The sequence below is a fragment of the Stegostoma tigrinum genome, chromosome 23, assembly GCF_030684315.1.
Source record: "Stegostoma tigrinum isolate sSteTig4 chromosome 23, sSteTig4.hap1, whole genome shotgun sequence".
NCBI classification, from domain to species: domain Eukaryota; kingdom Metazoa; phylum Chordata; class Chondrichthyes; order Orectolobiformes; family Stegostomatidae; genus Stegostoma; species Stegostoma tigrinum.
Window position 1 is genome coordinate 39,078,646 of NC_081376.1, and position 21,148 is coordinate 39,099,793.

At 41.3% G+C, this 21,148-nt stretch overlaps 1 protein-coding gene across 8 annotated transcripts in view; it reads right to left on the minus strand.

The window, feature by feature from the left end:
- Window positions 1-21,148, minus strand: part of caskin1 (CASK interacting protein 1) — a 598,608-nt gene that overhangs the window by 150,389 nt on the left and 427,071 nt on the right. For all 8 annotated transcript variants that reach the window (XM_048551877.2, XM_048551875.2, XM_048551876.2 and 5 more), the window contains exons 3-4: window positions 4,307-4,404; window positions 668-813 (exon numbers count right to left, since the gene is read on the minus strand). In XM_048551877.2, the coding sequence (XP_048407834.2) occupies window positions 668-813; window positions 4,307-4,404 (244 nt within the window). The remainder of the gene's footprint in view (window positions 1-667; window positions 814-4,306; window positions 4,405-21,148) is intronic.

Consider the following 21,148-nt stretch of genomic DNA (forward strand, 5'->3'; position numbering starts at 1 on the left):
ATCTCTAAGATTTATCTAGTTTTGGCAACTCAGATTTGAATAGGGAGCCTCAATCAGACATAAGGTCCCTTAGGTAGTACATGTCACAGGGTTACTGAATAGAGAGATCATTTTCCTCATTTAAGTGATCTATCTAATTAAACATAGAAACATAGAACATTACAGCACAGTACAGGCCCTTCAGCCCTCGATGTTGTGCCGATTGGTTCTACTATCTTCATTACCCTGAATGTTTTCCATATACGACCCAACTCCCTGTCAAAAGTTCCTATTGAAACTGCTTCCTCACCACCCATCCCCTTTTAGGCAGTCCATTCCGAGATCACATCAACTTGCTGTCTGTTCCAAAGAATCCTCCTCAAATCCCGAGGATTCTTATGCCAATTGCTTTTAGTTATGGAGCAACAGGAGATGATGTATCACTTTGTATTGTGTGTTGGAATCTTTGATACTAAAAAAAAGGCATATAATTTATCTTTGCAAACTGAAGAAGATGCAGATGAAGACAAGCAAATTAGGACCTCTGCTCCTTGGCATGTCCCTTCCTTTGGTAGCGTGGTTTAGCCCATTAAATCAGTTTAATGCATACATAATTCAGTCATCTTTTGTTCCACCTTAGTCGAGAGAGAAACAGAAAATCTCTGGGACAGAAAAATTCTCTCCTCACCACTTCATAGTGTCCGTGCTGTGCAGCAAGGTGCAATGGGATTTGGCCTTCGTCTGATTGGGAGTTGAGACTTGACCCTGCCTTCAGGAGCATTTTCATTGGCTCAGCCTTCCCTTGCCACGCAGCATAGTGCAACGGCCTCATAGCTATTGACCGGAAGGAGAAAAGAAAACAAAATTAAAACAGGCATCTCACCTCAAAGGATACCTTGCTGATATATTTCAATGCTGCACAAGGTAATTATTTACACACACACACACACACACACATGCACAAAATATAAAACATATATATTATATTTAAAATATACGTATATTATAGCTAACAAAGCATCCCATAGGATTTGAGCCGCCAACAACAGATCCCATCCTTGTTGTACCTCAATTGTATGCTAATTACCATAAAGTCCAACTGAGCTAAGTGGTTTTGTGCCCAAACTACATCCTTCCCAATCTTCCAATTGCAAGTGAAAACTTAGGCCAAAACATGGATGCATTCCACCCTCTGGATTAATACATCTCTTATTGTAGCTTTGCAGTGGTACAGGAAATGTTTATGTTTAGGGGACAGGAGATGTAGACTTGAAATAAAATATTGAAGGCCGAATAGACTGGAATCCAAGCTTAAATAGTCAAATCTAAGTTCAGAGATTTTAAAAAAACCTGTTCTGCCTCAGCATTTCTGTGCAGCAAAATGATAAATTTACCAAAACATTTTTGAACTAGTGATTAATTTTCCCCACTGAATATGCAATGAACATCACTGTATCTCCCTGCAACTTTATGCAAAATAGATGAAGATTTATGCATGGTGGGTGACACTTTTACTGCCAGGTTGCAGTTACATACATTATCATCCTCCAACACCACAAAACTGCGCTTGAGTCCATTCAACTGATACTTGTACTGCAAGTTATTCAAACTAATTTTTCATTGCAATGACAACTGAGCTCTGGCTAAGATTCTGTTTAGGCCCATTTTGTGGCACTATTACCTCTGAGTGAGTAGCCGATTTTAATAGTAGCCAATTTCCTCAGTTCCCAGTTTCTTTAATTTTCTTTGCTCTATTGATGTCAAATGCAGTGTATGTCTTAGAACAAGTCTTGCGCAATGTCTTCTAGGAAGCTACACATTTGCTTTGGTTCATTAGAATACTGACTGTGGATTCAATCCCAAATTCCAGCAACTTGAATGCATAACTTAAACTGAAGCTCCTAGTACTGAGTGTAGTACTGAATGGGCTGTGTAGTGTTGGGTGGCTCCACCTTTCAGGTATGGTACTAAACCAGGGCTTTACAAACTATGGATTGGAAGACAGGATTTTTAGGTTGCCAAGAGGCTACAAGGGCTGTTACAGAGCTTAGGCTGAATGCTAATAGCTGGAGGGTCTGTTTAAGCCATGTATTCTTTCTAATGGTAAATGTGGCCTCATCGACAGCTGGTTGCAGCTTTTGCAAAAATGCCAGTGAAATAGTAGGTGGGCTTTTTCAAACACCTTACAGTTTAAACACTTCCTGTCATGCTCTACCTACTCAGCAAACTGAAGGCCTTCACCTGTTTACTGTCACCTCCATCACAATCCAAACTCAACAACTCTTCACACACCCAACATCCCTAATTTTCACTATGGGCTCACACGAAACCTGGTGCAGGGAAATGGGAATGGCTTGGTTGATGTTGGGAAGATGCTTCCATTGGTAGGCGAGTCTAGGACTCCAAGGGCACACCCTTAGAGTAAAAGGAAAGACCTTGAGAGCAGAGATAAAAAGAAACTTCTTTGGCCAGAGAGTACTGAATCTATGGAACTCACTGCCACAGAAGGCTGTGGAGGCCAGGTCATTGAGTACATTTAAGACTCAGGTTCTTGATTGTCAAGGGGATCAAGGGTTACGGAGACTAAACAGGAGAATGGGGTTGAGGAACTAATCAGCCATGATTGAATGGTGGTGCAGACCCAATGGGCGAAATGGCCTACTTTCTTCTTCTATGTCTTATGGTCTTATGGGATCACACTGACAAATGCTTGTATTGAACTAAGTTCTCTTCTGCCCTCTCACATGAATTTGAGGGAAGAGTGGGGAAGAAGTCGCTGCTGCCTGTCAATATTTATACTTAATCAACGTCAATAAACAAATCATATTATCAACCGTCGCAAAGCTATTGTTTACAAACTGGTTGCCAGGTTTCCCACACTACCACAGTATCTACATTTCAAACAGGAACACTGAGCCTCTACGGCACTTCAGCACTTCTTGAGGCCATGAAAGGTGATTTATGAATGTAGGTTTTTACTTTCTTGTGAGAATGCTACTCATTGCATTAAAGAAACAGTTATACAGATTCTCTAACACTCCAGTCAGCGACAGTTTCACTCAAGAGAAGTAGTTTATCACGGAAAATCAGATTAGCAGAGTTAGGCACTACAACAGTATTCTCCAATACTTTGGAAATACATATTTTGACTTTTTTTAAACTCTTAATTTCGTTACAGTTAGGATAAAAATAGTGTTGGGACATATCACCTTACTGACTGTGCCATTACATTCCTGAATTTTGCATTGTGCAGTCCCAGGAAAGGTGAGGAGATATTGGGGGTTCTAGAAATAAGGGTTATAGTCTGACAATTAGGTTCAGGAGAGATGTTGTGAAGCACTTCTTCACACAAAAAGTGACAGATATTTGGAATAAACGGCAATATTGGTAGTATCACTGGATCAGTTGTTATTTTTAAATCTGAGATACAAAAACTTATGTCAAGCAAAGGTGTTAAGAACTATGGGCCGAAAGCAGATGTATGGAGTTATGCCACAGTTCAGCCATGATCTCATTGAATGGTAGATTAGGCTCAAGGGGCTGAATGGCCTACTCCTGTTGTTGTCTTTGGGTCTTCCTGAACACAGGGTGATATTCAGTCAGATTCTAAGACCTAGAAATGGAGCTGATTATGTCAAATAGATGGTTAATATATGCTTAATAATGATTTCTAAAGTCAGAGTTATCCTCAAAGAGCTCTCATAAAAGCACTTTCATTCAAGATTGAGAGGCGCAGTTTGGTTTAAATATCCTCTACTGCATTGGCTGTGATAGGCACTGGCGTGTACCCAAGTTGTCACTGACTGGTGTTTGTTCAAATCTGAGTTCCCTCCTCTCTGTGCAACACTTTAACCTTCACTTGTAGGACCACATTCCGACCTCAGGCTAGACCCGAAGGACTGTAGTTAATACAAACACCATAACTAACTGCACACTCTGAAAATTGGAATTGAGACCTGTCAATAGTCAAATCAGTTCTAACCATATTAGCTGTAATCCGCTGTGACTGCCTTTCGGCCAGACTGAACCTTGGAGAATAGACTGCCTTTTGTAAATTGTAAAGCCAAAGAAGGCTATACTGAGAGCTAACTACGTGAAATTAGTGATAATAAAAGATAATAAAACGTGAAATTAGTGCTACTTTGTGCAGAATCTCTTCGATAAAACAGAATAAACTTTGTGTATGAGGCATTTAGGGAAGCCAACAGAACAACTCCTGCAAGCTCTCATGGTGATTCTAAACAGTTTTGCTCAGTGAACACAGGGCTTTGTTATTGGGCCGAGATTGAATTAATTATATTGCCTATTGTCATAGAATTGAAGTCACCTTTATTGTCCTTGATATCCACAGTAGCCTGGGCTTCAATCAATAGGGAGATGAGCTCAGTGTTCCCATTGAGTGCAGCATGGTGCAGAGCAGAAAATCTGCAGAAGTAAAGAATGAGAAAGTCATTAGCCTTACAAAGAGGTCAAATTTGCCAGAGCTCCAGGCAGAGTACTGCAGTACAACTTTGTACAGGACAAAAAAGCACTCACCATTTCTTAGCTTCCCTAACGCTGTAGTTGGTTTCATACACATGGAAGTAAGTTATGTGGATAGGAGGACCCTCATTCCTTTACAACCCGCCCCTCATCTCTGTCATGACGTAACAAATCCTGTTGGCTGGAGTTGAGAACTACAGGCTGAAAGCCAGGAATAGCATCTGTCTAATCGATGGCCATATACTGGAGAATATGTCTGTGCCAGGGTTCATTTGTAAAGCCCACCTGGTAATCCTGTCAACACGCACTGTCTTGGGCCATGCATAAAGAACGGTCATAGTTAAATAGATGCCTAAGGAATCATACTCCAGCATGACACAGCATTTTCTGGATAAAAGAAGAGAAATCCTTCAATTGGCTTACAGAAATTTGCTCTATAAACCACTAAATATCACATCTTGGTGAATTTCCCTTGGCTTTAGGCATTTTTTTGAACAGTATTACAAAAATGAGTAAGTATGAGGCATCCTTATCAGCAACATAAGAGTTCCCACTGTGCTAACTATTGTGGGGAGGAGATGAAACAATCAGCTACATCATTATCATCATCAATAACCTCCATTCAGTTCTTTGGAAACCCAAGTGAGCTACTTTTATGTTTCTGACACTAGCAATTTGGCACAGTTGGACATCAGCTCAGATTAACAGAAAAATTGGTGAAAAAGCACTTAGTGAAATATGGAAACCTGTTGGTACCGTGTAATGATGGGTTCTACAATTAGACCTTCTACTTCAGGTGCTTCCAGTTTTGAAAGGCTTCAATACAGAAACCACACATTTAACCCAATATTTTTAGTTTTACAACACTTCTCAGCAGGGATGAATGAAAGACTGTTTTAATGAATCTTTCACTGAAATTTATTCTGGCTAACAGATAGGCTCCATGAGCATTCTCAATCTCTAAATGATTGGAGCATTCCCAGATTGAAAGTACTGGGATAAAAGTCTTTGTGGATGTGATAAAAATTAAAACTGCTGGTCTGATCTTGATCGTTGCTACCAAACCCATCCTACAACAGAATTTTTTTCAAACGTAAGTATTTATCTTTACACTCTAATTTTAAAAAAATCTTCACTGCATTGTCTTGTGTGCCAGACCCTGCACAGATATTAGTAATAATTCACTCTCATCAAATGCTGCCTATTGGAAGTTCTGACATATACATGATAAACAGGCAATGACATAAAGCATTAGATGAACACTGGTGGTCTGCTGCTATTCCAATATAAAACAGCTATGATAACTCATTGTGCTTGACAGGTCTTCAAAACGCAAATGTCTACATTAGTGCAGTGTTGCGTCAGTCACTGTGTAAGTTTAAAATGCACACATTAAATCCCAGCATTTCATCATGTTCCAGGCAGAGGATTTTACGACCAGACACGGTTAGTATTCACTTGAGTATAGATGATTTAAAATGATTTAAAATTTTAACTGAATAGATTTAGAGGTAAATTGTTTCCTCTATTGTGTTAGTCCAGAACCAGAAGCCTTAAAATGACTGAAGTGAGATGAGAATGAATATGTTAGTGCTGATGATGTAACTGTGACAACAGTCACATGCCGTCAAGGTGAGGGGATTGGAAAGCCACACTAGATGGCTCTAAAATGTGTCATGGATATTTAGAATGCATACAGATAGTTTACTGGAACTCCTGGGAGTCAGACTCTTTTAAATAAGGTAAAGAGTTAGATGCATTAGACCTAGAGGTAGAACAGCTTCAAGATTACAGCGCAGTCACTAAGGGCTGATGCCCCATGGTAGGCAGAATCCATGAGATCAAAATAGCAAGGCTCGAGTCCATGGGAGATGCACATTCTGTGCAGTCAGTAATCACAGCACAATTCAATTCAATTACTTTCAAATCAGAATTGGGCTATTTGAAGGGGATATCAGGAAACTTTTTTTTCACACAAACAGTAGTGCCTGTATGGAAATCTCCCCAACAAGTTATTGAGGTTGAGGATTGATTGGAACTTTCAATTTGATTCCCTCTTAGTTAGGCACAGGTAGTAATGATTTGCAGAGCCAGGATTACTCGATGTATTTCGGTATAGATCAGACAAGGTCTTGTTGAATGGTGAGACACGACCAGAAGAAGCTGCCTGGACCCATCAATTTGGAACTCATTGAGTTTCTGATGTTGCACAAGGCAAATACCTAGCCATCTGGAAATGATATGGGCTAATTATCCATTGAAGTGAGAGGTAAAAGGGGAAAGATGCAAAGAGATGCAAAGGGTTGTTAAGTTAGACCAAGACGTATTAACATCTCAGGGACTGGTGAAGGGTCACTGCTGAAATGTTTATTTATCTTTGTTTAAATGCTGATTAACGTACTGCTCATTTCCACCACTTTCTGCATTTATTTGAATTGAGACATTATGTCCTGAGAACCAGGGTCTAAACTGTTTCCAAAACTACAGCACTTCAACAAGACCTTCTTGGCTGACCAGTGCTTTAGGACACCCTAAAATAGTAAGAACTGCAAACCAAAAGTAAGTGCTTTCTTCCTTCATGTTGTCATGCCTGATTGCAGAGAGATTGGGAGCTTTGCCAAAGGAATTGTGTGCTATCACTAACAATCCGGACATGTGAATGTAATGAAAACAAAATGCAGTGACAAATCACTCATTCATTTTTGATTTGCATTTTTAATACTGGTGCGCTAAAAACATCAACATGTTCTCTAGGACTTGCATTGCTGTTATTTTCCTGGTAGACACTTGACATGCTGTTTGCTTACTCCTCACAGTGTCCAAATCATTGATGGACCCACCCTTTTGCCCCTAAAGTCTTCCTTGTCCGTATTGGGAAGACAACCTAGGGAAAGCAGCTGCCCTCTGAAGTAAGGTCATAATGCTGCACCACCCAACTCATTTGAGGAGTGGGTAATGGGCATCTTGGAGTATTAGTGCATTCAGGAGAATGACATCCGGTGAAGCTGGGATTTGAATTATCTTTACTCACTTAAATGTCATCCATAAGCATGACATGTGGCAAACTGCTGCTATATTCACAAGTAAACCATCTGTCTCTATTTAGCCGTGTCATGAAAATGTTGATTGCTGTCCCCTTTTCCCATTTTGAGTCAAGAAGAGTAGATCAGACTCGGTAATGACGACTAGAGCAGAATGGAAGCAACATAGCCAGTGTCAACAAGCTGGGCATGGATTGGCACCAGTTCTTGATTGCTGTTGGATGGCAAGAGAGTCATTGCTGCAAAGCAGCTGTTTCCTGAGAGAATGTGCATGTAGCAGGTGCACCTTGTGGAGCTCTACACCTATGGAATCCTAGCAATGCGGTAGGCTTCTGGTGAAATGCAGCACTTACTAGATACAGTGCATTATTTAGAACCAACAAGTCAAACAGTCACACATCTACCGTGTTGTACTGCTTTTCAGCTCATAGCTGCCAAAGGTGTTCATAGATTTTAAAATGTTCCTCAGGAGTTACAAGAACAGTCCTCAGAGTGGTCTTCTTTGGTACCATTGTTTGTCCTTTGAAGGAATAATTTAGCTCTGCAAACAAACACTTGAAATGGAAAGTATTAATTTCAGCTGTGAACTCAGTCCATGATCCCATCCCTCTGTGGATCACCATCCTGATGTATTGGGAGAGGCTTGGATACTCTAATGACCCCTTATGCAATGGTGTTGTCTCTGTGTTGTCTACTGAGCTTATTCTTTGAAATTTTTCACTGTTTCTGCCTGTTTCAAACTTCTGGGAGCAGGCTTAGTACTTCAATTGCTTCTGTAGCCTCGTTAAGTGCTAGTTGCTGCATTCACAGAGACTGACTGGCTGTGTAAGCTGTTATACTGTGGAAGATTGAAAATTACACCTGACTGCACATTTTACATCTTCCTTCTTGGATAGCTGTGGCTTTGAAAAAAGTTTATTTTTCTTTCAGATTATCACTGTGGCTCATACATTCTATGAGACAGTAGTGGGCAATGCTGCTTTGATCTTGTTTATATTGGTTCCTGCTGAAACTATTGGGATAACTCGGGGAGATTCTGTCATCAATGCTTCTTGCTGGTACCTGTCTAAGCTATTGGTGTCATGTGGGAGGGATACGTTCTTTGGTAGAAGGTAACCTTAATCATATAAGTTTATTACATCTAGCTTAATATTGAGATAAAATACATCTGAGATAAATGACTGTCTCTCTTGTGACAGTCTCAGGCTCAAATTAAGATTAAATACACATGAACTACATGCCCTTAATACTAAGAACAATCACTGAAGTATTATACACCCTTTTTTAAAACATGTAGACCTTGGAGAACATACCTCTTAGCTTTTCCCAGTTTTTTGGTTCTTTATTTCCAAATGGGAATCGCTAATAGTACTTATCTTGCAATGTCAGTTAAACCCCATTAGCTACTAACTGTCCCTTACACAATACCTAGTGCTTTCTTATAGAGGCGAGGAAGAATTTAGGATTAAATTTTGGAAAATAGTAAGTGTTCCAGTTGTCTTTAACAATACAAAGTTTGAACAGGAATACAAATAGCCAGTGTTCCTCCTGTTGTTTTGATTTATAGATCATAAGATATCTGATAATGAGCATGGTAATTTATCAAGTGTTTCTGCTTCTCTTGGAGCCTTAAATGCTGCTAATGTCAGAGTAGCATTACCATTAACATATTCATAATCTTAAACGTTGATAAAAGGAAATAAGAAGTCATAGATTTTCATCTTGCACTCATCTGGACTACAGCATAAGAAATAGACTTGAAAGATTTCACTCTAATTTACACAGCGAGAGTACAGCCGATCAGTTGGGCTGGAATGGAGATGCAGCAACAATGTCGCAATACCCTTTATTCCTTCATCTAAGTCAGTAACATAGACTGTAGATAATTGACACTCCAACACTGATTCCCTCTGGTATCTAGCTAGATCTGGGTTGCCAACCTGAAAATGACCCATCAATCACAGCTCTCTGTATTAGTTGGTCAATCTTCTCTCCATCTATTACTCCCAACACCATGGGCTTTTAGCTTGTGCAGTCACATTTATCATCATCTTATCAAATGTCTTGTGGCAATTCAGATACATCACATCGACATATTCTAACCCCAATGTTATATCCTCAAAACTTTGAATAGATTTTCTAAACATGATTTCATTTCTGTAAAACCATACTGCCTCTGTTTGATTGCATCATGATTTTCTAAATGTCTTATTACTGCCTTAATAATGATTTTCAGCGTTTCTCAATGACAGGTATCTGGATAACTGACCTGTTTACAGTTATCTCCTTTTGTGAATAGAGGACTCACATTTATCGTTATTCAATACAGTTACTCATTACTACATTTGTACTCCCTTCTTTTAAAACCTCACGCTCAGGCTATTAGGCCAGAGAACATGTCAGCCTTCTATCCCATTAGTTTGCCTCATTCTACATTGATAATGATTATTTTAACTTCATCCATTCCTTTTGCTCTCTTAATTTCTACCATTATTCATATACTGTCTGCTACCATGAAGAACAGACACAAAATATTTGTTCAATTTCGCTGTCATTTCTTTATTTCCTGTGACTAATTCCACTCTTTTTATCTAAGGAAGAAATATTTAATTTAGTTATTTGCTTTTTTTTTATATTCTTGCAGTGGCTCTGACTGTCTGTTATTGTGTTTCTTCCTAATTTACTCACATAATAATGACATAACAATAATAATGATGGGAGACTGGAACTAACTACCTGTAAGGACAGTTGAGTCAGAGCCTCTCATAATATTTTCAGCAATATTTAGACATTCACTTGCATTGCCATATCCTCCAGAGCTATGGGTCATGAGCTGGAAAATGTAATGAATGTAGTCAGATCTTTGTCAAGGGACACAGGCAGACTGGAATGAATACATTCCTTCGGTGCTATAAACATCTATGAGCCTGTAAGCTATTTTGTATGTTAGTATTTTTTCTCATCCTTTTTTCTAAATTTGCCTCTTATCTTCTGGCCTTATACCAATCTCCACAACACTGTGTGGCTTCCTTTTCAATGTGATGCCTCCTTTAACTTTTTTTGGTATCTAAGAGATGGTTCATTCTTCTCAGAGAACCTTTCTTTCTGGGAGTACATCATCGTTGAGGATGATGAAATTTCATCTTAAGTCTGGGCCACTGCTTATCCAATGTTTACATTCTAACTTATTTTACCAGCCCACATCTGCCCATTCTGTCAACATACTTGTGTAATTGCCTTTATTTACACTAATGACACTTGGTTCAGAACGAAATTTCTCACCTTCAAACCGAACATGACATGAACTATGTTATGATCACTCTCCCCTAGACAATTCCCTTCTCTTTAAAACCATTACTTATTTGATATTACTGGCTCTGCTTTATAATTATATATTTTCAATCTCTGATTTTTGTACAGTAGTTTATTGTCAAAACGAGATGGAATGCATGACCAGACTGTTAATTTCAAAATTATATTGCTAGACTTTGAAGACTGAAGTTGCTCAGGGGCACTCATACAAATGCAAGGTATTCTTTGCAGAAAACAGCCAAGAAAACTAAAAATTCTCATTAAATATTTTGTGCAGTGGACGCGTTTGAAATGTTCAACATTTGAGAAACTGCAAATTGGTCGGTTTAGAATGTCTTGGATTGGCAAATTGAACTCTTTTGAAAAAATGTGCAATGTTGAAGGCAAGTACAGAGGAGCACTTGCCAAAATTTGTGCATTCCCTCAGGGCTAAAGAAAAGAAGACTTGGAGAAAGACAATTGCCATGACATAAAATTTGAACCATGTAAGCTTCTTCAGCTCTGATTTGTAACTTGCCTTTCTCCCTGAGGAAATGAACAAAATCAAAGCTTAAAAACTGTTTGACTTTGCACACTGTTGGATACTAACAGAATAGAACAATATAAACCTGAGCTACAGAAATAGATTCTTTGATAGAAATGCATACATAGTGATGCAGGCTTAGAAACTGGGCATGAATGAGGTGCTAGGATCCAAAGGAGATAGTCAGAAACATCCCTTGATCTATTCCAATTTTGTTGCTTTTCTTTTCAATCTCAGATCAAAACAACTCTGAGGCACAGAACAGAGAGTGTGATCTGGAACCATATCTGGGAGCCGATGTTACAAAAAATCACCGTGGATTCGAATCCAGCCTCGGGCGAATGTCTGTGTGGAGTTTGCACATTCTCCTCGTGTCTGCGTGGGTTTCCTCCAGGTCCTCCGGTTTCCTCCCACAATCCAAAGATACACAGGCTAGGTGGATCGGCCATGCTAAATTACCTATAGTGTTCAGGGGTGTGTATTATAGGGGAATGGGTCTGGGTGGGACGCTTCAAGGGGCGGTGTGGACTTGTTGGGTCAAAGGGTCTGTTTCCACACTGAAGGTAATCTAATCTAAAAGAGAAACTGTCCTTTAGAAATGGAAACAGAGGACATGCCAAGTGCAGATTGATACCTGAAAGTGAATGGGGTTTATATTTCAACCAGCTGTCCATCACGAGAACTGTGCAAACAGGCAGAATTCAGTCCAGAAAGTATGGTAGAAGTTAAACCTGCACAAGGAGGGTGAAGGGGTGAGAACAGTCAAGTAGTAATTTCTGTTTAGATTTAGAAAAGGCAGATTCCAACATAAATTGCACTTAATTTGATCTCAGTAGATTAACTGAGACGGGGTCAAATTGCTAAGCAGCGACATACTCTCTTCCTTCACTCTCGGCAAGTATCAACTGAACTTATTTTTATAAATATTGAATCTCATCCACTTCTGCATAAATACTGGCTATTGTCTACCCATCTGGGTATTGTCAGGTATGCCTCTGGTGGCCTCAGACCAAAGGTCTGAAATTTCTTCATTAATCCGTGACCTAACGTTGAAGGGATCTTTAAGACCTGGAACTTAGGTCCCCAGAAACAGAACTCAAATGCACCCACTGGAGCCGCTGGCCAATCTGAGGCTGGCAACTCAATACTGGCAGTGGCAGTGCCACTGTGAGTGATGGCTGGATCCAGTAATGTGTCCAGAGCAATGCCTTTTCATGAAGGACAGCCCCTCTGGAAGGCCACAAGTAAATGCAATAAGGTCTGATTCTTGGTTTCTCTCATCCTTTGCTGGCTGAATAGCAATGGAAGTAGGATGGAGTTTCATCATTATTCCTGGTCAGGGATTCCCAAATCTTAACGAGCTGAGGGGTTTCCATAGAGTGCATTAGGTGGAAGTGCTTCCTGTGGCTGAAGGACGTGCAAGAAGAGCCAATAGACTTGGGATAAAGTGGAAAATCAGGAGAAATGTATTTACACAGGAAGTTACAACAATCTAGAATGTGCTGCCTTAAATAATGGTAGAAGGAAGCAAAGTAGTAACTTATAAAGAAGATATTTAATTGAAAAACAAAATTTACAAGTTTATGGAGAAGGAATAAGGGAATAGGAGTCACACAGGCACCCAAATAGTACACTTCTGGGTGATATGACTCCATGGCTGGGGTCTTCTTGTCAGTGATGGGCTTGAGGGTGAGTAACGCATTTAATAGGGTGGGATGTATAATGTACCTGAAGCCCACCACCTTCCCATCTCACCAGAATTAAGTTCAAGGCAGGAAGGTCCATGGATGATCTTCCAGACCAATGAATCCTTTAATTGGCCAATTAATCAACATAAAAGGCCCTTTCCCACCACCCATGAGATTAAGCTCCAACATGTGGTGAGAGGTGAAATTGTATGAGGTTGCTTGTTACTGGGAAGTGGGGGTGGGGAGCTGGATGGTGAAGGGATCCCTCAATCACAGGCAATCAGAGCCTGTTGGTGAGACTGGACATTGAGGAAGGGGAGTGTGACTGATGACAGCCATCATCTCTATATTCTTCAGACCTCACTCCCACCTCACGGGTTTCCGAACCTATGAAACCCACACTTTTCTTACACGGGTCCTGAGTCTCATGTAATCCCAGGAATCCAGGTGGTTTGGGGTGGGTGTCCTTCTGGCAGCAAACACAACCTTTTCAGAGGCTCTGTTGAGTGCAGGAGCTACAGGTCACTTATTGGAGTCCATCCCTGGGGACCTCACACACTAGGGGAAACCCAGCAGTGACTCAGTACTGGAGATAACAAGGTGTAAAGTTGGATGATCACAGCAGGCCAAGAAGCATCATAGGAGCAGGAAAGCTGACATTTTGGGTCTGGACCCTTCATTTTCTGAAGAAGGGTCTAGGCCCGAAACGTCAGCCTTCCTGCTCCTCTGATGCTGCTTGGCCTGCTGTGTTCATCCAGCTCTACACCGTGTTATCTCAGATTCTCCAGCATCGGCAGTTCCCACTATCAGTGACTCAGTGCTGCCTCATTGGTGTGCACCTTTCCATGGTACCACCTAGAAAGAGCAGCCAGGTTTCTCAGCAGATCTCCAGCCAGACCACAAGGCCCCTGGTACCTCAGCAACTCTTTGCCACAATTGTATTCCATTTGAAAAGAAATGTCATCTCTGCTCTTGTTCCTTGAGAAATAGCTTTTGCAGTTGTTTTCATCAAGAGCTCTCCTCATTTTGAATGCCCATATTTGACCCACATAACACTAGGGAGAAGTAATTGGAAAAGCAATGCAAGGTGTCAAATTAAGCACGCTGCACAAGGAACACACTGACGCACAATGAAGTGGACAAGCTTTTAATCATGATTTTTGTTTTCTATTATGTATTCAAATCAATGGATTGAATTAGCCCCACGACAACTCTGGTTCATGAATAATTTGTTAGTGTTCCCTAAATCAGCGGTTGCCTATTTTGTTAATGGAGCTTTCTTAGCCCAATTTAAAAACTATAAAAATACTCTTTTGTTTAGCTCAATGTTCTCTGAAATCATACATTGTACAGATGTGCAGGCAAAGAAACAGGCCATTTTTAAAATTCTTCCACAGGATGTGTGCATCATTGGCCCTACCAGCAACTGTTCTCTCTCCTCTAACTGTCCTTGAAAAGGTGCCTTCTTGAACTGTCGCAGACCACATGGTATAGGTGGACTTGCTATCGGGAAGGGGGTTCAAGGATTTAGAGCCATTGACAATGAAGGTACATTGTTCTCATTTTTAGTTTGGGTGATAGGTGGTTTAGAGGGGAACTTGCAGGGAACTTGCCATGCATCTGCTGCCCTTGCGCTTCTTGGTGGTAAATGTCATGGTTTTGGAAGGTGATGTTGAAAGGCTACCTGAATGGCTGCAAACTACATGATTGGATGTAAATTGGGAGAGGGGAATGTGCAGTGGGACCCGTGTGTCCTTGTGCACCAGTCACTGAAGCTAAGAATGCAGGTGCAGCTGGCGGTAAAGAAGGCAAATGGTATATTGGCCTTCATTGCAAGAGGTTTTGAGTACAGGAGCAGGGATGTGTTGTTGCAGTTATACAGGGCCTTGGTGAGACCACACCTAGAACATTGTGTGTAGTTTTGGTCTCCTTTTCTGAGGAAGGATGCTCTTGCTCTCGAGGGAGTGCAGCAAATGTTTACCAGGCTGATCCTGGGGCTGGTGGGACTGACGCATGAAGAGAGATTGACAAGGCTGGGATTGTTTTCACTGGAGTTCAGACCAATGAAGGGGATCACAGACACTTATAAAATTCAAACAGGATTGACAAGATACAGAATGTTCCTGGTGTGGCCAGAACCAGAGGTCACAGTATGTGGATTTGGGGTAGGCCAGTTAGGACGGAGATGAGGAGACATTTCTTCGCCCAAAGAGAGGTGAGCCTGTGAAATTCATCACCACAGGAAGTAGTTGATGCATGTATTCAGGAGGCGACTAGATATAGCATGTGGGACAAATGGGATTAACGGTTATGAGGAGAAAGCAGTATTAGGCTATTGAATTGAACAATCAGCCATGATTGTGAAGAATGGTGAAACAGGCTCTAAGGGCTGAATGACCTCCTCCAGCTCCTATCTTCTATGTTTCTATGGTTAGTTGCTGCAGTACATCTCGTAGATGATACACAATAGTGTCACGTTGCTTTGGCAGTAGAGGGAGTAAATTCTGAAGGTGCTGAATTGAGCACCAATTAAGTGGGCTGTTTTGTCCTGGATGGTATGGAGCTTTTTCAGTTTTGTTGAAGTTGCAGCTAACCAGGCAGGTAGAGCATATTCCATCATATTTTCTGACTTTTGCCTTGTAGATGGTGGACTTCAATCTGGGATTCAGTTTGTAGGTAAATTACTTGCCATATAATTCCCAGCATCTAGCCTGCTCACAGTCTGGTCCATGTCTTACACATTGAGTAGCAACAAAACAAAATTTCAATTGTTTTTGCATGTAAGAAAATGGAAACTGCTCTGGCTACACACCAAAAACTTTCTTGACCAGATTTACATATATATGGATTCCTCTTAAAAAGGCAGGTCAATACATGAATAAAATTTGTGCATAAATTCACTTTTTCCTGCATTGGTTAAGACATAGATCAATATCAGGTTTGCTTCTTTCTCGAGGGATGAATATTTCATTTACTTTTTGCATTTGCAACATTTACCACTCACTAATTGCAATTTGAACCATTCAACTGAAGAAATTACATTTGAATTTCTAAGTAATTCATCTTGAATGGCGAGGCTCACAAGGGTTAGATGGAAAAACCACCCAAGATACCGAGGCTTGGTAAGCTTAGTAGGTTAAGCTAGCCAAGAGCTAGATGTTGACTGAATTCAGATGGGATTGCATGCCTGGACCTGTTTATGGATGATATAGGCTTTAGTGCAAAATTTCCTATCAATTCAGTGGGCTGGGTTCAGCATATATCATAACAAAATTATATCATCTACAACATTAAAGACTTAACAGCCAAGGAACCACTTTTGACCATTGTTATAATATGGGCAACATACAAACCTGCGTGAATACAGCAAGCTCTGAAAACAGCCTGATGTTCTGGACATTGGTACATTGAAAAGAGATAACATTGGAACAGTAGCAACATAGGAACAGGAATAGGCCATTTGACCCCTCATGTGCTTGCTGCATCATTCACTGAGATCGTGGCTGATCCATGGCCTGATTACTTAAAGATATGTCACTCGCTGGATAGGAGGACATCGAGCACAGCCCCAATCCTGTTGGGCCTCAACAACCAGAAGGCTCCAGATCTGAAAATTCATTGGAAAAACTACCAAAACTCTTCAGTTTATCTTCTCAATCCTCCTGCAGTTTGTTCTCTCTGTGGTAAGTGTAGTATGTGGCCTTCAGATGCAATCTGTATGCAAATGACCAGGCTGCATCATCAGTGATGTCACTTGATGTCAAATCACATGGGAATGGGACATGACTGGAAAGGTCCAGTCAAGTCCTGATCAACTGAGCTTCTGTAATTAGTGCAATTAATTAATAAATGTTCATCAGTTTTCATCTCTGTGAAGCCCAATCCTTTTTTATCTAAAGTTCCAAGACCTGCTTGTGATATTTACACATTAAGCAAGTGTGAATCCTTGAGAATTACTGTAGTTTTTCCGGGAATTGATTCATTTCCAAGACATCCCATAAGAGACCCAGAAGAAAAATTAAATAAACTTAGTCTTTGTATTTCCTCATCTCCCCGAAAACTTTGACCATTAGTTTAAAAGTATTCGATGCAGTGAGAATGGTTGCTTCAGAAACAGTCAGGATCAATCCATTGCAACTGTGTGGAGCTTGGTCCATTTCAATTGACTCTCGGAAGGGGATGCACAGAGCATGGGCCACCAGTAGGAGGTGCAGTGCTGGAGATGATTAATGGGGAGACCCTGGGTAATGCTCTGGGCCTGTGAATTCAACCTCTGCCTGGGCAGATGGGGCAGTTTGAATGCAATTAAGGTCACCATGCTGTAAAAACTCATCCTATCACTAATGCCCTTGAGGTGAAAGATATCTGCTGTACTATGTGTTTGACTCTGGAATGGGTTAGGAAGCCATTTAGTTGTACCAAGCCACTAGGGAACTGGATGGACCCATCACCTAAGCCCTGGGCAACGATAACCCCAGACCTCCCCACTAACATCTGGGGGCTTGTGCCATAATTAGGAGAGTTTGCCACAGCCTAACATATTGATACTTAAAGAATTGTACCTTGCATGAAATGTCCCAGATACCATGATCACCATTGCCTGGGCATATCCTATCTAACCAGCAGGATAGAATTAGCAGGGGTGATAGTACATGAACTCTGGACCCTCAATTTGCATCAGGTCAAAGATGTGCAAGGAAAGCCCCTGCTGATTACTACTTAACCAATACCCCCCTTTCCCCCTCAACCGTCTCAAGCTGACAAATCGGTACTCCTCTAGCATGAACATGTGGAAGCAGCCCTGAGGATGACATGAGCATAAAATGTACTCTTGCTGTGGGCCATACCAGGTTCTTGGTAGAGCCATACTGACTGAGCTGATGAAAACCTAAAGGATATAACTGCCGGATAAGTGGGTAAAACCTACTTAATTTCGTCCTCAGCAACCGACCTGTCACAGAAACATTTGTCCAAGACGGTACAGACTGCAGTAAGCACAGTCCTTGTGCAGATGAAGTCGGTCACTACTTGTGCATCAAACAGTATAGGTAGCAGGCAATCCCATAACCAACAGATCAGATTCAAGATGTGCAGTCCTGCCACATCGAATCATGAATGGTAGAGAACAATCCAATAAATAACAGAAGAAGGAAGTTCCGTAAATATTTGAATGATGGACGAGCCCAGCACATCAGTGCAAAAGGTAATGCTGAAGCACTCGTAACAACCTTCCGGCATTTCTGCTGAGTCGATGATCCACCGTGGCCTGCTCCAGTGGCCCACAGCGCCACAGATGCCCATTTTCAGCTAATGTGATTTACTCCTGTTGGCATCAAGGCAGTGGATACTGCAAAGGCTATGGGCCCTGACAACATTCCAGCAATAGGACTGAAGGTTATGCTCCAGCCTAGCTGCACCCTTAACCCAGTTGTTCCAGTACTGCTGGTACTACTGGCATCTAACCAGCAATGTGGATAATTTCCCAGGTATGCCCTGTCCACAAAAAGCAGTGCAAAACCAACCCAGTCAATTACTGCCCTACCTGACTGCTCCCAATCACCAGCAAAGTGATGGAAGGCATCATTAACAGTGTTATCTAGCAGTACTTGCTCAGCAGTAACCCACTCACTAATGCTCAGTTTGGGTTCCACTAGGGCCACTCAACTGCCAGGACCACTGGCAAATTGTGGAAAAACATAGCCAAGCACCAAAGGTGAGGAGAGAGTGACTGCCTTTCACACAGGTGACCAAGTGTTGCATCAAAGAGCAGTAGCAAAGCATGAGTAATGGAAATTGGGGAAAACTCTCTGCTTGTTGGAGACTTATCTCGCAGTAAAGAAGATTGCTGCAGATGGCAGTCATCTCAGCTCCAGGACATCCCTGCAGGAATTCCTCAACATATTGTCCCAAACCCAACCATCTTCAGTTGTTTCATCAATGACCTTCCCTCCCTCATAAGATGAGAAGTGGGGATGTTCGCTGATGATTGCACAATGTTCAGCACCATTTGCCATTCCTCAGATACCGAAGCAGCTCATACCCATATGGAGCGAGACCTGGACAACATTCACACTTGGACTGACAAGGAGCAAACACAACAAGTGCCAAGCAATGGACAACTCCAACAAGAGAGAACCTAACTTTCTTCATTTGCTGTTCAATGGCATTACTGTCGGTGAGTGCCCTAATGTCAACAGTCTGTGGGTTACCAGTAACCAGTTAAGACCACATACCCTGAACAAATTTAAAAAATAATTCTGGATGAGACAGTTTGAGACAAGAGACTGTGCATAGGAATTTCCCTGTGGACCTGGCCCGCAGGAGCAAATGGGGGTCAGAAATCCACATTGTGTGGGTAACAATCACTGGCTCTGTGATTTTTCCAGAACTGTCCTTTAATGGATGAGGTCTCCAAGCTTGAGAGTCAGCGGGAGATCTCTAGTGTGGAAACAGCAGCAGCAATCCATCGTAGCTAAGTGAGGAACAGGGTGCTTCAAAAATGGAGAATGCCCTCCAACGCCCAGGAGAGAAATCATGGGCCTAATGTTTCTACTGTTTCAGGGCCTTTTAGTTTTGTCTCCCTCAAACCTTCCACCAATCATGCATGTTATTTGTCCCCTAAACAATGACAAACAGCTGCTAGTAAAATAATAATGTCCATTGTGAACACACAATTACAGAAATAGTCCAAGAGTTGCAGCATGGGTCATTAGTATCAAAAGCAGATATGATACAATGCAGTCTTAGTTTGTTTGAGTCCTGTAGGTGATCTTATCGTGACTAATAAACAAACCAGAGAGTACAAGCTTTATCTTAATAGCATCGTACATTATTGTGAATTTGACAGGAAAAGTTATTTATAATGTGCAGATCATAACATTGCTTTCGGTAGCTGTCTCATTAACATGGTTTGTACATTGCACCATGCATAATTACAGTAAATTCATATTTACAGAAAAGGTTCCCACTTGCAACTCAAAATGCCAGAGAACCTTTCGGGCTTTGTTTTACACATTATCCCGACCTGTTTGATACAGAAGAAACTATGTTGCAGCTCGAATTATTTCAGTGTTGGAGATTTGTAAAAGGTAGAGAGGGAAGGACATGAGAGAGGCAATGGAGGAGGGGAGGGGTTGGCTCACACACTCACTGCTGTCGATATCCTTCTCTAACCCCAGGCAGGAACAAGCAATGAAGCAGGTCACTGCCAAAGAACTTCTCAAATTGTTAAGCGTTAGACTTGCTGACTAATGAGAACATTAGTTCAATGTTAGTTGAACTAATTAGTGCATTTAGTTAATTAGTGGTGAACTTGTACATCACAAAATGAAATGTATTGTTGTAAATATTTTGGTAAGATCTATGGCACATATCTGGAATGAAGGGTAAGTCTGCATTATTGCAGTTCATCTCTCATCTCTGATATTGTGTCATTCCTGAAGCAGTCCAATAGCATATTAAATGTCACCACTTCTGCCCCGAATTGGCCCATGCATTAAACAGGGGTAAGATCTGAATCTGCTAAATACTGATGCTCACAGCATTCCCCTCCCACTAGGGCCCAGAAGACATTGAGAGTGAGGGACCCCATGGCCCCAGGATCGCCTCCCAGGGACTAGCTACTGCTGCGGTTTCAGATGCCCGCCCAGGCAGTCTCTCCTGTACCGCTTCAAACCTGTCGCATTTCAGGCTGGAAGAGGAACTCCTAATTTCAAATGCAACAAAGATGAACAAATGCTTCTCACTGCTGTTATTCTTGTTGTGTCTCACACCTGGTATGCAATATACCTTTAAGATACAACTCATGACATCATCATTGTATCTTACCATGCGGCCTGATGATTGAAAGGTCTCAGTCTCCATTTTAACTAGGCTGCTTGCGGCATGGCACACTGGTGGAAGCAGGTAATAGTTTGCAAGCATTGAAGCATTTGAGAGTGATAGATGCAGACACTGGGAGCTGTGATGAACGTCTATTGAATCTTTCAGTACCATGATACGTCAATCTTAATCTTATGTGGTGGGAGCTAATATATGCAGAGCTGGGCTGAGAAATGGCAGATGGAGTTCAACCTGGATAAATGCGAAGTGATGCATTTTGGAAGGTCGAACTTAAATGCTGA